Source organism: Paracoccidioides lutzii (assembly GCF_000150705.2).
Source record: "Paracoccidioides lutzii Pb01 unplaced genomic scaffold supercont2.31, whole genome shotgun sequence".
In the NCBI taxonomy this organism is placed as follows: domain Eukaryota; kingdom Fungi; phylum Ascomycota; class Eurotiomycetes; order Onygenales; family Ajellomycetaceae; genus Paracoccidioides; species Paracoccidioides lutzii.
The window spans coordinates 77,011-92,703 of NW_015440977.1; the positions used below are offsets into that span (position 1 = coordinate 77,011).

The following is a 15,693-nucleotide window of genomic DNA, read 5'->3' on the forward strand; positions in this document are numbered from 1 at the left end:
CACCTAACAGGGTCGTTGAGCGGTCATCAAGCACTGACATGACAATCGGCGGATCAAGCCGCGGGGCGATCTCCAGTTGTTGTTCCTGCCAAGTCACGAACCGAATTCAAATTCAAGGTCCACGGTACTCCGTTCAGACAGCGATTACCCCCATGTACGGCGGCGACATTCAGGTGGTATGACTTTCGGCGATTCTCATTTTTCTCTTCTCATTTTCCTCTTATCCGCCCTGTGCCCCTGTGCCGCTGTGCCGCCCGATGGGACCCTCGCTGAATGCTCTAGTTGCTCTATTTTCATCAACCCGTAAAGCTCAGCCTGTCGAACCACGCGGTGGCATGAGCGGACGATCATGCCTGGGAAACTTGGAGCAATATGTCCGGGTAGCGACAGCGAAGTGACAGGGGGTCCGTGGACCTGATCTGATCATTTGAATTGAATCTCAGCACAATCAGCACGGAAATTGGCTTCTTTCGTGTTTAATTTGGTACTTGCACAGAGCCAACCAGCAACAACCTCTGTCACTGTGTGTCAAACCTACTGCTGATGGTTGCTCCAGAGGGTTGTTGATAGACAGGGAAAAGGCGCTTTTTGATGCGGTTCTGCGTTGTGCACGTCCAGAACTTCCTAAAAGGGACGAAGGGCGACCAGGCTGTGTATCCCAGATCGCCCGTCCTCAAAATCACAACTCCAACCATAGCCATACAGCGAGATACAACCACAGCTACCGCTACAAACCAACCCAATGGGCACAAGTACAACACCCGCCATATGCTGTGGACACGACTTCAATGCCGTCTCAGTCAGTGATGCCATACTTGTCAACACCCCCCAATGGACTGAATATTTTGTAGCCGAGTCATGACTCTCAATCTTCGCATCCCCCTCCGAATATCTGGGCAAATACATGCATAGACACTGCTAAAGCAGAGGGAGAATCCACCAATGAATGAGAATGGCAATGTGGCATATCCCGTATCTATGGGCACAGCAGCTCAATTTCACAACTTTGCTCTGTTGAACCTTACCCTTAGAGTTAGCGACGGGGAATGCAGAGACGCGGGTTGGTTACGACAATGCAGGCATTTCTTAAATCTTGCTCAACGGCCGGCAATGGCACAATCCTTGCGCCAGGTATCCTCAAAATAATACCAAGGCTTCTTCCACTCGGTAGATTATTATTCTTATTCAGATATAGGGCCGACGAATTAATGACTTGACACGACGCTTAATCGTACCACCAGCACCCTGGTTCTCCCTCCCACTCTATAAAGGCCACCAGGTTCTCAATGAGTCTCTCTAATCGAGAATCTTCCACTTTGGCTTGGATCCAGAAGAGGGTAGATTACCGTACATGTTGACATCCTTCACTAGAAAAATGTGACAGATTTATCAACGTACCAAATGTGTGCATCCGTATCCATGGAAAAATACAACCCCCATCCCCGTCAGCTTTCAAGAGACTCGATATGAGACTTTTGACACTCGCTCCCCTTATTTTTGCGACCCCGTCTTCTGAGTGCTGGACGGAGATGATTCTCATATGGGTTACTGCAGCGAGAATGAAATCTCTAAGGGGGGGTTACACTGGGCCCTTCCCCAAGACCAGTTGGAAAAGAGCTACGTTGGTATTGCCTTCTACCACGAAGGCGGAGGCTGCCATCCAGCACTGATATTCCTTGTTGTATGACTGCTAACCTTTGTTCCGAAATACATTTCTAAGTGCACGCAAAAGGCCGCACATGATACCTGATATACACCATCACAGCTGCTGTTAGAAAAATAAGAACCCGAAAATTTCATGTGCAAGGAGCGCACCATGGCCTCTTCTATGAAAACCGTAACTGCGAGTGGATGCACAGCAGCTTGTGAGCTCGGGCCCGGGTTGCATGGCATGCTCGAGGGACTAAGCCACCTGTTTGTATTTGGCACACGTCTGTAAAACCGCCATTTAAAGTTTGTCCCAAGGTTGTGGACGGAATACTGCACCAGGTCGGTGCCACCACCGCCCCGTTCTGTCAAACGAAGGGATTTTCTTGAAAATAACCTGCAAGTGAAGATGGATGTGTCACAAGAACGGCGGCTACTTACGGCACCAAAAAAAAAAATAAAAAAATAAAAATAAAAGAAAGAAAAAAAGAAAGAGAGAAAAAAAGAAAGAGAAAAGAAAAAGAAAAAGGAGAAATTTAAATTGAACAACAGTTAAAAATGCGCTGAAAATTTCGATAAATTTCATAGAAAAGCCAACACTTGGGTAAACCATATCCAACCGATCGATTTAGCCTCTCATCAGGAAGGTGGAAACGTAAAGGTCTCACCGACCTCCTTGCAGACCTCAATATTCAAAAAATCCATTTATATATTGTCCGATTGCTAGCTTGGAATATATGTGGGCTTCCCGCGGTTCGCTGTCTTTTGCGACCGTCTTGCCGGAACATGAGGCGCTGTTACCAACGGTCCTGACAAAAGAAAGAGGAGGATTCGATACGCCGGAAACGAATTGATTAACGACTCTTCATAAGCCTCCATAAGCCTGGTTATGACCATGCGCCAAATCGTATCGTGTGCAATATTCCTTTTGCCCCATTAAAGTCATATCGAAGAACCGCCGAAAAATACAAAAAATTCAATTATTGTTTGCCTCTGCGCACACTCACAAGTATATTCACATGCACATTTATGTACCTACACTGCAGTCAGATACATATTTCATACGAGTGATTTCTCTCTACGCGGCTAAAGTCAGAGAGTTTAATGCAGACGTCATATTCAAGCACCAATCAACCAGCAAAACTATCCTTGGCTAGGGCAGATTTCCGTTCAAGCGAAAAATCCAAACTTCAGATCCTAGCACCCCCGTCCGCAAATCGCTGCCTGAATCCCAGTTATGTTGAATGGAGTGGATATTTCCATTGATATGCGCGGCCCCGCCGTGAAGACCTAACCTCCCAACTTGGCAGTCTGGTTCTGTGCACCCTGTGGATCTCAGCCTCGCGGCGGTCTGCAGGCAAAAGTGCACTCACTACTGAAAGGTGAAAAGCATACATTCTTGCAGCACGGTCGCAATCCTCCCTCGAACATTCCGCGTCTCTGAACAATGGTTTCATCCGGCGTTTTTCCTGGAGAGTAAAGAGCAAGTTGATATCTGGATTGGGCTTGAAGCTTGCATACTTCCCTGCACTAATGCGAGCTTTTTCACCCTGGTGGGGAAAGGAAGGGTAAGGCGGGAAATTAAACAAGGGGGTGCTACTTAAGATAGCATTGTTTCGAGAAGCCCACATTTCTGCCATGCGTAAAGAAATTAAGGGTATATGTTGGTGATGTTCGTGTGAAGAATCAATTCAATATCTCTCCTACCCCCATCCCCCCTTTCCTCCCCTCTCCCCCCTCTCTCTCCTCCCGATAATCCATGGCTGCCTCAAGATGCACCGATTCATTGAAGATTATAATATATGTTAGGAAAGTTGAATATAGTTTTAAAGTTGGGCCCACTTTTCTAAAACTATATCAACTCTGGAACCCTCTAAAGTAAACGCTGTCTAATTACATCCTCTGTTGTTGCACGTACACCTCGACATTACTAATACGTCTCTATTCAACCTCATCGCTCCCAACTCCAAGGGTTAGGGTCAGTCAAGAGTTAGGACCTTGAGAAATATGATAAAATCACTACCATCAAGAGCATATAGATGAGACGTGTGGGATATGCCTTTTGAGGCATTATTAGTGTATGTAGTTTTAAACCACGCCGAAGATTTTCCGGCCGAAATTTTAAAAATCATAGTTGATCTCCAACATCATTGAACTTCTATATATATACCACTTTCTCACCAGCAGAGCACCCTGTTCTGCTAAAAGCAAGGTAATACTACATACGCCCTCTATTTGCTATTTTATCGTTCCAATATCCTAATCAACAAATGCGCCGTGGGGCAATCCAGATCGCCTCGCCCAGGAGGATGATATAACAGACCCTGTTCTTTTCGTTAACAGTATTTAGCATTTGATAAACTCAAGACTAAGAAATGGGCAATAGCGCTAAAGTATATTTGCCTGCTTTCCGCCAAAGGTTGCTTGATATAAGTAACTACCTAAATTTCCAGCTGTTAACCTAAACGCAATCAGTCCTTGAACAATATATTCAACAACACGAGCATCCCACGCGAATACGGAATGTAATACCGAAAGAACTCCATCGAAATCTTGTAAAGTGCACCCTTGCAAAATGCAAACAGAGGAAATTGAAGAGATAGATGTAAGGGGGACAGGGTAAAACGTTAAAGCCATTGCTGATCTCTTTTTCTATTTTTATCCCATCATAAAAAAAAAAAAAAAAAAAAAAAAAAAAAAAGGCCCTCGCCGTCTTTTAGTATCATTGCTTTCACCTCTTTGAAGCAGCGGCTTCCCCAGCATCTAAATAATGCAAGGGAAGAATAATCTCCATGAAGAAACAAGATTCAATGACAAAAAGGGGGAGAAAGGGAGGAAGAATATACCACAATCGAAAATGAGTAACTTTCTTAGAAATAATACAAATAGGAAGACGATGACGTGTTAAAAAGAAAAGAGAAGAAGAGAAAGCACAAGAGGTTTTGTTTCTCTCTTCTATCCAACAATTTGGACCAAATAATATTGCCAACGAAAATGGGGAGAAAGTATATGATGATATAAATATAAAGAGATGCATATGAAACAAGAACCCTTTTGTTGCTTGTGGAAGAACACGAGATGCTGTTTGCCATGAGAGGTTATGTGAGAAAACCGCACGGTCATGGGGCCAGTTGACATTTGGAGGGTTCCCAGGAGGGCCGAAAAAGGCGGGCAAGAACGTTGATGACGTATGACTAAGGCGTCCGGAGAGCTGTTAGCACGGGGGATATTTGATGACGGGCAGGAGGTTGAGAGCTGGCGGACATAGGGTTCAGGAGGTTCTAAAATCCATTCGAGATTCCTTTGTGAGGATGAACTGGAGACTCAAAATTGGAAATCGACGTAGCACATTCTGTACTAAAATGGTTCTTCTCATGAATGAGGTGGATGCAAGGTTGGGTGGGGAGATACATTGTAGGTTCGAAGTAAGGCTTGCAGAGCCGATGGTTATTTACGAATGCATTGCAGCCAGCATCATGGTGTTGGTGTTGAGATATGTTGGCCAGGTGTTTTCACCACGTCTCCTGAAGAATGAAAGGACTGTCAGCGGTTGCCTCCCTAAGTTATACGAATTGGAGGAAAAAGAGGAAAGCAAAAGGGACCCAAAAAATTTACATACCGTGATATATTGACCTGCGTCCTTCTTCCCTTGCCAGAAGAGCTGTGCTTCCTCGCGGTTTAAATTTCCCTTCGCCATCGCAACATCAACCAACGCAGTCTCAACACCCTCACCCATACCCTTACTGCTCCCACAAACGAAAACCCGCCCATCAAGCGAGTTGATAACAAACCAGACAAGATCCGCCTGATTGCGCACCTCTTCCTGCACATACTTGCCCTCGCCACTCCGGCTCTGTACGACCTTCTTCACAGTCTCTTCATGCACACCCCACTCGCCGGAATAAAGCTCGTCAAGCAGCGAGTCGCGGATCCCCTGCAGAACCCACACTTTGTTGGCGCAGTTTGCAGACTTCAAGCGACGCTGGACGAAGCCGCGGAACGGAGCAACGCCCACGCCAGCTCCGATGAGAAGCATGGGGCCATCCGAGACGAATTCCCGGGCAAGGGGATTGGACATCAGACCACGGAACATTGGGATGTGCAGGTCCAAGGATGAGATGTCTTTGCCAGATTTCTCGGCTTCGAGAATTTGTTGCGCTTTCCGTTCGAGGAAGCCGGAGCCAACGCCCGTTCGATTACCGCCACGCCCATCAGGGGCTTCGTGGACGGTGACAGCGATCTCAATCAGGCGCTGGCATTTGCCATCGCTGAGGGTGCATGAGACGAGGGGATCCTGCGAAAGGGAATAGAATCGTGGCATGAGGGTGTTGAGAGTGGAGAGCAGGTGGTCGAGGGGTGGCTGGGAGGAAGGAAATGCGGATAATAGTTGAGATATGGTGGTATGTCGGTCGGTGCGCAGGTCGCAGAATGCCCCCTGCCCCTGCGCAGATGAGAGGAACATCAATATCTTCTTCTCATCTCGATCAGTGGCGTACTCGGCCATGAGTCGGAAAATTTGCTTTGTGGGTGGGTAGCTCTGGAGGTCGGAGCACCAGCTAAGCAGTTGGCGCCTGGTAGTCACCAGGCTGCGAGGTTTTTCATCTCCCCAGACAGTGGGCCATCGACCGGCAGTAGTGTGCACCATCACTTTCCTATCTCTGACCATCTTCGGAATGTTAAGGAGGTCAAAAACGTTATCCACCACCTGGTCTGAATTTTGCGGACAGACGCCAATCGCGCCCCCAACCACGAAGTCAACATTGCCGCCCTCAGCAGGGTAATCTGTGACGTCGATATCAAAATGGTAGGTTCGCTTTTCAGCACCTGGCTTGGTCAGTTCTCGGGCGTGGCGAAGGGGAGCACGGTAAACTTCATAAGGAGGATGTGGTTGGACAAATCGAGGCGGATGATCTGGTGGTCCCAGGTCCTCATGGGCGAATTCTGCAGGCACAGGGGAAAAGGACACAGTCTTTTCGGGCATAGGTGTAATGTTGGTCAAGGCGCTGTCGTGTGACAATTGGCCTAGTTGCAGCTTCAAGCTTTCAAATGCCTTGTTCTTTGGTTTGATGACAGGATGGATCAAGGAAGAGGACGCAGGCTCCTGGAGTGGCTGAAGTTTGCAGCATCCTCCGCCACAGCACAGTTTTTCCAGGACATGTGTGCCGCCCTGAGTGCTGCCTAGAATCTTCTGGACATCATGTGAGCTCTGAGATATCAGCACAGTGGAGGCTCGTCTTCGACGTTGGGTAGGCTGTGGGGGAGATTTCGGGCTAAGGGTGAGGTCTGCTGTCCCTTCTATGACTTCATCGGCCAGTGGCTCAGTTGCTGGCGTGGATGGAGTCTCGGAATCACTGGCCAAGTCAAAAGTTCCGATTGTAGATACAGAGGATGTCTGCGTGCCAGGAGAAGAGGTGGTTCCTGGATGCATTATTCTGAGATGTGGTAAGGTGGTAGGCTCTTCCGGCACCGGGTTATCCGGGTGGGATGTGCTAGAAATGGGGATGGTTTCGACATGCTGGGTCATTGACGATGCCATTGCAGCAATGAAAACTGGTGTGCAGCAGCAGCAATTTCACAAACTGCCGTCTGAATAACATGTTAGCCTTGCCTTTTAAAAAAAGGACGAGTTGCAAACTCCATAAAAATGAATATCGAAAATGCTGACCAACAAGTAAATAAGGTCAAAGATATTGCTAAATGGAAGATGCAGTATGTTCAACGACGAGCAGATAATAATGCTTGCTGAGAGATTTGCGTCCTAAAAGAGGGTGTCGTTCGGGAGACAAATGGGTCTCAGTCCACCGGCAGAACTGAGGGAGTAGTCACCGAGATTATATATTGGTTTACGGGCCAACGTGAATGTGAGATGTCAATATTACATTTAGCCTCGCACGGAGATGGGAAGGATTGTCTCGATATGAAATAAACAAGAAAACGCGCATGCAGAGGGAGAAGTTGGGGGATGGAAGTCCAGAAGAGAGGAGGAGGAGTCGTTTGATGAAGGAGGAGAGCAGAGATTGGGCAGGTTGGTTAAGATGCTATGCGGCGAAGATCGATATGGCGGCCCCCTCACCCCAAAGAAAAAGGAAAAAAAAAAAAAAAAAAAAGGAAAAAAAGAAAAAAAGAGTGGGTCGACATCGGCGAATACGGAGTACTGTCCGTTTCGATACGGCCTGTAATTTACGGGTACATACGTGCATCTACTTTCTACCCATAGTAGGTGAGAAGCACCAAATCGGTCAGGAATAGCCTGCTTCACTCCGAGTTAATATTTTTTTTTTTTTTCTTTCAGGTGCTGGCCCGATCCTACATCCCAGCTGACTTTATCTTTTGCAACCAAATTACTCTCAAATGCAGGGTCACAGCCCAAGTTGTGCCGAAATTCAATTTCCCGTCTGGGGTGAAAACAAGTTCCACTGCCCACGAAATAGAAGTCTGTTACCGTACCAGAACTACTAGCCCATTACCGGCCGCGCTAAAGAATTTGCCCTGGGAAAACTTTCGTGGGTCGTTAGGTAATTAGCTGGCGGATCAGATTAGATCAAGCTTCCTGCCAAACAAACAAAAAAGTTTCAACCCCCGACCCACCCCACAAAAATCGAGAATTCCACCGTCACAGCAGTTAATAGGAAGAACTGAATGAAACTCTGGCCAGCACCAGTCTCTAGAACACAACACGTCCCTTTGGCGGAAAATTGAAAAATAAGGGATCTATCCCAATATTCGAGTTAGATTTCATTTGGGTTGCTATTAATAAGGGGAGGACGCGAAAAGCTTGGAAAACAGAAAACCTCCAACGATCCCGGATGTGAGAGAATCCGATTCTCCCGATATCGGAAGACTAGACTCTCATGAGTGACATGGGGGGGTTGTCGAGGCTGGTTGGTTGAGGGAAGGGTAAAAACTAAGGGAAACAAGAGGGTGGAGGATAACGTTTTAACGAACTCCCAGAAACCAGATTAGTTGGAGTTTGTTGGGGTTCGAGTTCGATCAGATAAGATAACAAGCGCAGAAGCCACTCGGGCTTGGCTGGGATTTATCAATCTTTCGTGTATGGTACATGTAAAGTACCGTACTGGCGTTGTCTCACCGCCCATGCATGCATGGAACAACGAATACCCGAATCAATCAATCACTTGCCGGGAACGCGGGCACGTATCTATGGCGTTCAGCGATGGCTTTAAAAACGTCCATAGCGTGTGCATCGAGCGAGGGAGAGAGCAAGTTCTTGGTTTTGGCGCGGAGACCTGCCGAACATGGGGAGGGCGTTTGACATGGACAGATGAAGAAGTTTTTGGCGCGTACAAGATAACAACTATGTTGTGTGCCCGCCGCCCCCAACCAAGGATTGTTGTTGGTAATTAATTTAGATTGGCAAAACACCCAACAATTTTACTCATCACATCGCCCTCGATCTGCTGGGTAGGTTCGGTGTATAATTTGGCCCATTATTATTTATATATCCACTTTTCTTTATCGGCAATCATCAAAAACTTGTGATCTCGCCACTGTTCCATACCATTCCATTTCCATTTTGTACGGCATGGTGGGCTGGAATATGCATCTGCGTGAATATTCATCATCATGACAGCCATAAAAAACACGGCCTCGACCCGCAATTAATATATCCCAAATGCGGCTAACCGCCAACTGATAAAAGGTCATGGATGAACTCCGTGAACCTACCCCAAAAATAGTATGGGAAATAAATCTGAGATGGCAGCTGTCGACTTCGCTAGAGGGATGGCATCACTGCGGAGTTCGTTCCTTGAGAACATCGTAAAAACTGCGCACCAAACAAACCATCAGCGATCGGCAATCAATTTAACAGGATCGCAACCGAATCTGGTGAGGAGTTAAAATCGATCGCCCACTGCTTGATTAGTCAGATTATATTCATATCTCACGTGACAATGCTGACTTCGATGATGTTCAAACGTCCTGAATGAAATAAATACACGGGTTTTTTTTTTTTTTTTTTTTTTTTTTTCCCGGTTTTCACCTTGACGTCAAAAGGTCTTGAGTTTGAATTAGGGAGACTGACATTGACGGATATAAGCCTCCTGCCTGCCTTGTAGATAAAGCGAAAACCTCTTTTCAGTCATTAACTGAGGGCTTGAATGCCCGTCGGGCGTTGCCATAAGCCTTTCACAACCTTCCCAGCTTACGGGATGTTATCAGTGGAGCATTGACTGTTATTCACTTTCGACGGCCGAGCACAGTCGAAAACGCCACCAACTACCTTCATCCACTCCCTATATGCAATCTTGTAGTTTGGGCGCATTCGCTTTCACTGCTTCGGCTCTTCTCTGGGGAGCGTTGGACCAGAGAAGTCGTTTTTCCCTAGCTTATTTCTTACTCCACGTGTATTTCTACAGTTACCTATTGTCTATATCTTTATGATTCAGCATATGTGATATGCTGGTGTCTGACACTCCGCCATTTACGAAATATCCCGTTTTCTTGTCACATATTACTTTACACCATCTCGTGTCTCCCCACTCTTTTCAGATTCTGAGAATACCCGCTCTATTTCATATGCGACTCCATGCTGCTGGACAACCCTAGAGGAAGCCTTGTGGAGGAGAATTGAACGCCATGCCGGTCACAGGGTGCGTACATTATATATCATTATTACTGCTACTGTCCCTCCTAAGTCTCTAACATCAGCAAAAAATAATTAAAAAAATAATTTGAAAAAAAAAAAAAAATGCAGCTTATATTTCATCCCGGCGAACCAGAACTCGCCCACGGCCACAGGGACCGTGATTGAGCGCCTTCGAGCCGCATATAACCCAGCCCTGTCCGGGCGCTGGGCTCTCGAACACAGATTACTACGAGATACACCCTCATGCCTTCCACCAAGTGACTATGCGCCTTTACCACCACTGCAACCCCGCTTCATGCAGTTTGTCTTCTTCAGCCACCGCCAGCCATATGGATTCATATATATCTCCGACCGCCCCGATCCGGACCCGTGGGAGGCGGCAGCTTCCGGTACAGCAACAGCACATGCAGTCAACGTACAGCAGCAGCAGCAGCAGCAGCAACAACAACAACAACAACAACCCACCCAAAAGCCCGACCCATTCCCACCAGCCCCCAAAACAATGATGATCCTGGATTACCCCTCATATATCTCCTTCCACGCCATAACGCTGCGCGCTTGCGAACCCCTCTGGTGCCCGCGCCACACCATCACTGTACCGAACGGCAGCTCCTTTGAAATCGGCGATTTCCGCATCCGCATCGGCGACGTGCGCCAGACAGCGCCCCAAACACGCATGCGCGGGACGATTGTTGAGATCGAATATCGCGGTCCCGCCGGTGCTGGTGATGTCAACGCGGGCACTACTACCAGCTCAGTGGCGAATGGGGATGGTAATCTGATGGCAGTGAACGGGACGTTGCTCGCGGACGACCATGTCGATCGCGATGCCAATGGCGATGGCGACGAGGATGGCATTATCTACCAGCGATTCGAAACGCCATCCTCATCGCCATCGTCGGCGCTGCCGATTGAGGATCTTCCGACGGACGAGGATTGGGAGGTTGGGGAGGTGCTCATTCGGGAGTTCTGGGGGCGGTTTGCGGTGGAGGGTTCGCGGGAGGTGATTCGGGTGCCGCATCTGGGGAAGGAGGTGAGGGAGGCAAGGCGGATGGGGAAGTTGGAGGACATGGAGGTGAATTCGAGGATTGCGGGGGTTGATCTGGCGAGGCAGTATATGGAGGTTTTTAGGTTTAATCGGTGAGCGGATGGTGGGTTTGTGATGTGCGGGTTAGTCATTGTTACTGCACGGATGTTGTGGTTTTTTTTTTTTTTTTATTTATTTATTTATTTATTTATTTATTTATTTATTTATTTATTTATTTTATTTTATTTTATTTTATTTTATTTTATTTTATATATATATATATATTTGGCATGTATGAGCGAGGAATTTTGAAATTGTTCTTGTTGAGGTTTCTATGATTAAATATTTCTATTTAACCCGTACAGTGTTTTATGTGTTTTTCGTTGGGTATCTACCTAGGTCAAACATCCGACGTTAAGAAGATATGCTTAAATGTATGAAATAAAAAGAGCCAGCATATAGTTATGCCTCTATAATTTAGTAATTATTTAGATACGGAGTACTTCGGTACCTAGGTTGTTACCCGTAGTTGAAAGTTTGGTCAAAAGCAAATTGCCCCTGTTTTGTGAGAACCCACCACACTCACCTTGAGCTGAAAAGGGGGGGAATATTTGCTCTATCCTGCTGTCTCAGCAATATGCATGTATTCAATAACAGTGATGCTAACATATGGGCATGGGCACGACTAGCATCAATTCCTTAATACCAAAATTTATGATGTCAAGCGTGATATACGATGCAGATTGATTTGATTGTTGACTAATGTTGTTCGAAAAGTAATAAGGGAATTAGAAATAGAAAAGAAAAGCTAGGTAGACAAGATAAATGTAGACCATTGTGCTGAGTATTATTTCATCAGGGGCCTTTTCAAACTGTTCATCCATTGCAAACCTTCAATTCGTTAGACGCAGCACACACGCTCGAAGCTTACTGCTGAGAATAGGACTTCGAGAAAAGCGTATTATAAAAGGAAAAGACATCATCTCTGAACCAAAGGGGAAATATGAAATAAGACAGAAAGCTAAGCAGGAGTGAACTGCCAGGGTTACTAGAGTGGACTTTATATTTTTCTTTCATTCTTCCAAGTTGCCAATCTATCATTCCTGGTGCGCCTTTCTCATCAAGGGTACTCATGGGTCCAATTGAATTTGCACTTCCCGACATCATCCTCAGTACTTAAAACAATACTAACATTTGCTGGCACGAAGGATAAATACCATCTCGCAATCCGCTGAGACAGCTAAGTTGGGTAGGACAATGACAAACGTAAATCGAACCCTCGAAGCTTCAGGGCGCAGCAAGGGCTATATAAAAAACATTGCTTATTTCTGCATCATAAGCTGAACGAACTCGTTGTCTAGAGGTTTGGAAAAGAAAAACAAATTAGATATCAGTCTGTACATATACGTTTGGCACTTGATGAAGTATTAACTCACAGTCGATTCGGCCATCGCCATCCTGATCTGCCTCACGGATCATCTCATCAACCTCATCATCTGTCAACTTCTCTCCGATCGAAGTCATAACATGACGTAACTCAGCAGCGGAGATAAACCCATTGTTATCGCGATCAAAAACTTTGAAAGCTTCTCGAATCTCTTCCTCGGAATCCGTATCTTTCATTTTTCGTGCCATCATTGTCAAGAACTCTGCGAAACCGCGAGAGTGGTTAGAAAATCGAAGATATCATGGTAGTCAGCTGCACGCAACGCCATACCTGGGAAGTCGATGGTTCCGTTATTATCTGCGTCAACCTCGTTGATCATGTCCTGTAACTCTGATTCGGAAGGATTTTGTCCCAAAGACCGCATCACAGTTCCGAGCTCCTTTGTGGTGATTTGTCCTTCAACAAATAGCAGACGTCAGCCCAGGTTCTCCACTTCGAACTATCGATTTGCTGCCATTCCCTAGACTCCTTGTAAGCTGCACGGTAGCGACAATACTAACCATCACCATCTTTATCCTATAGACGTGGTTCTGGCGTTAGTCATCCTCTGGGGATAATACTGTAAACTGGGGTGAGAGGGCCAAGGGCAAAAAGCGTGTCTTACGAATAGAGAGAAGGCCTCTTTATATTCAGAAACTTGCTCTTCAGTCAAAGAGTCGGCCTATACATGCAATTATGGAGCATTAGCAGTTGGGCAACCTGATGATTTTGGTACTTTGATATCAAGGATTCCGGCCCCAGGCGGTGAGGAGGGGTTGGGCGAGGAACCTCCAGCTGCGGAGTAAAGAAACACGCACCATAGCGAGAGATATGTGAAATAATAGTAGATTAGGAGGACGAGTGTACACAGCGGATGTAGAATAAACAAATAGTCAAGAGAGAGGAGATAGTAGACACTGGGCAGAGGAGTGAGAGACAGGATGGCTGGGGATGCTGCAAATGTGTGGGGAGTGGAAAGGCCAGGGGATGTGGACCTGCATGTCACGTGACTTCGCCCCTCTCCCCTCGCTTGGCCCTAGCGCCAAGAAGAACTGCCACGCGCATTTCAAGGGAAGAAGAGCCTCATTCAACCTCTCCTCATCTCAGTCAATCTCAGCCAATCTCAGCCAACTTTACTTGCTCATTAACACTGGACTGTGTACAAAAATTATGAAACAGGAGGTGTTTCGGGGTTAACTGCTATCTTTCTGCCTGTATTCCTGCTATTCTCGTGTGCCTAATAAGACTCTGACCTTCATCAAGCTGCTACATGTATGCCCACAGAGGGCCTGCCCTTCAGGCATCTCATAGTAACCCGATTTTCGGGCTGGCTATGATCTTTATATGATCCCCGGGTTTCTCTGTGAGCTCTTTGAACCCCTTCTCCACGATCTCATCTAAGGAGATACGGCGGGTAATCATCCTTTCTACCCCCGCAAATCGCCCTAGTTGCAGTCAGCACTTTTCTCGAATTTTACATGGAACGTATGATCATCATACGTACCTGAGCCAAAGGCAGCTACCACTTCTTTGAAGTCTGTCTCGTCATACGCCAAAAAGGTTTTGAATGTTAGCTCCTTTAGTAGGAAGTGCTCAAAAGGGAGCGTCGCCTGGGAAGATAAAGTTAGCCCCCTTGCCCAAAACTCAGTGCAGAGAGGTCACCTCGTACTGGAGCTTTTGGAATTGCCAAATTGACATAAGTACCATGTACCCTGAGGCTATCGCAGCCATGTTCAAATCCTGACTGGGCCCCGGCGCAATCGATTACTATTTCCACCCCAGCTCCGCCCGTGAGTTCCCTGCATTTCTCCACAATATTGACCTCTGTAGGATCAAAAGCAGCGTGAACAATGTCAGCCAGAAATTCCCGACGGCGCGCAGCCTTCTCAGACACCAATATCATATCGCAACCCTCTGCCTTTAATACAAATACCGTGGCCACGCCAATAGGCCCTGCACCAATGACCAAAACGGGAGCATTTTTTAAATTGCTAAGTCCACTGCGTTTGACAGCACGCCAGGCAACCGCCAGGGGCTCGATCAATGCTGCTGCAGCCAGATCAGTCCCATTCGGAAGCGGATGAAGCATGGCCGGATGAACAGAAACCATTTCAGAAAGCCCCCCTCCTCCCCCAGACAGACCAAGAGATCCCACATGTCTGCAGCAGTTCGTTGCGGGCCTCTTTACATGCAGGGCAAGATGAGCAGAAGAACCGCGGATCAATGGCTACTGGCTGCCCTGGGACGAGAGAGGATGTAGGTGGTGCCTGAACGACTCGTCCGGAGAACTCATGACCCAATGTGACTGGCAACATCTCGCCAGTAAGATGATGAGGTCCCTTCTTTTCGTCAGGGATTGCGTAGGGTCCTAAGTTGACATGGTTAGAGCCACTCGGCCACTGTAAATGACAGTCAACAAAAAGAAGGGGCCCATGATCAGAAGCAACTAATCCGGAAAATACGCGACCATTATCCCTCACCTCGAACATATTCATTGAGGTCGCTTCCGCAAATTCCACACCATTCTACTTCCACCAGAACCTTATCATTAGTTGCTTGCGGCGGGTCCACATCCTCAACACGGATATCTCCCGCAGCATAGAAACGTGCTGCTTTCATATTGAGATTAAAAGGGTAACGGTCGTTGTTCAGTCAAGATAATACACAATCAAGTTTCTTAAGGGGAGTTAAATGGCTAGAGAGATCTATTTAAAATTCTCGATACCCAGGTACTTGTGGAACCTTCAGACATCTGCTTTCGATACTTTATTGACTAGGCTGGTAGCTCGGTTCTCGGGTACTCAGTGCTCAAAACATCGGCTAAACAATAAACGATTGCCCATTCAGGTTATTACCATGCAGCTGAAGAACCTGACTTTTTCCCGGTGCGGGGTTAATCTCCTGCTACTGATTTGCCACACGATAGGGCTAGTTATTTGTTTATTCGGCTGGCGAAAGAGGGTTAGCTGGGTAGGACAGATCTTT

At 46.8% G+C, this 15,693-nt stretch overlaps 5 protein-coding genes across 5 annotated transcripts; 1 reads left to right on the top strand and 4 right to left on the bottom strand.

Annotated features, from left to right (window-relative positions):
- Window positions 1-195: 195 nt before the first annotated feature.
- PAAG_12524 (hypothetical protein) lies at window positions 196-701 on the bottom strand (the record flags this gene model as incomplete). Its single annotated transcript, XM_015848003.1, has 2 exons — window positions 196-419; window positions 539-701. 2 exons carry the CDS (start codon window positions 699-701, stop codon window positions 196-198), a joined length of 387 nt encoding a protein of 128 aa, XP_015702374.1.
- A 4,489-nt stretch (window positions 702-5,190) lies between these two features.
- Window positions 5,191-7,183, bottom strand: PAAG_08245 (FAD binding domain-containing protein; the record flags this gene model as incomplete). Its single annotated transcript, XM_015846457.1, has 2 exons — window positions 5,191-5,205; window positions 5,267-7,183. The coding sequence occupies 2 exons, from the start codon at window positions 7,181-7,183 to the stop codon at window positions 5,191-5,193; spliced, it is 1,932 nt and encodes a 643-aa protein (XP_015701121.1).
- Window positions 7,184-10,245: 3,062 nt separating this feature from the next.
- Window positions 10,246-11,399, top strand: PAAG_08246 (hypothetical protein; the record flags this gene model as incomplete). Its single annotated transcript, XM_002789763.1, has 2 exons — window positions 10,246-10,259; window positions 10,364-11,399. 2 exons carry the CDS (start codon window positions 10,246-10,248, stop codon window positions 11,397-11,399), a joined length of 1,050 nt encoding a protein of 349 aa, XP_002789809.1.
- A 1,205-nt stretch (window positions 11,400-12,604) lies between these two features.
- PAAG_08247 (calmodulin) lies at window positions 12,605-13,093 on the bottom strand (the record flags this gene model as incomplete). The annotated part of the gene is made up of 3 exons (XM_002789764.2): window positions 12,605-12,639; window positions 12,719-12,931; window positions 13,000-13,093. The coding sequence occupies 3 exons, from the start codon at window positions 13,091-13,093 to the stop codon at window positions 12,605-12,607; spliced, it is 342 nt and encodes a 113-aa protein (XP_002789810.2).
- Window positions 13,094-14,013: 920 nt separating this feature from the next.
- On the bottom strand, window positions 14,014-15,327 carry PAAG_12525 (chlorophyll synthesis pathway protein BchC; the record flags this gene model as incomplete). Its single annotated transcript, XM_015848004.1, has 5 exons — window positions 14,014-14,153; window positions 14,213-14,318; window positions 14,378-14,867; window positions 14,923-15,076; window positions 15,189-15,327. The coding sequence occupies 5 exons, from the start codon at window positions 15,325-15,327 to the stop codon at window positions 14,014-14,016; spliced, it is 1,029 nt and encodes a 342-aa protein (XP_015702375.1).
- Between the last annotated feature and the right edge of the window lie 366 nt (window positions 15,328-15,693).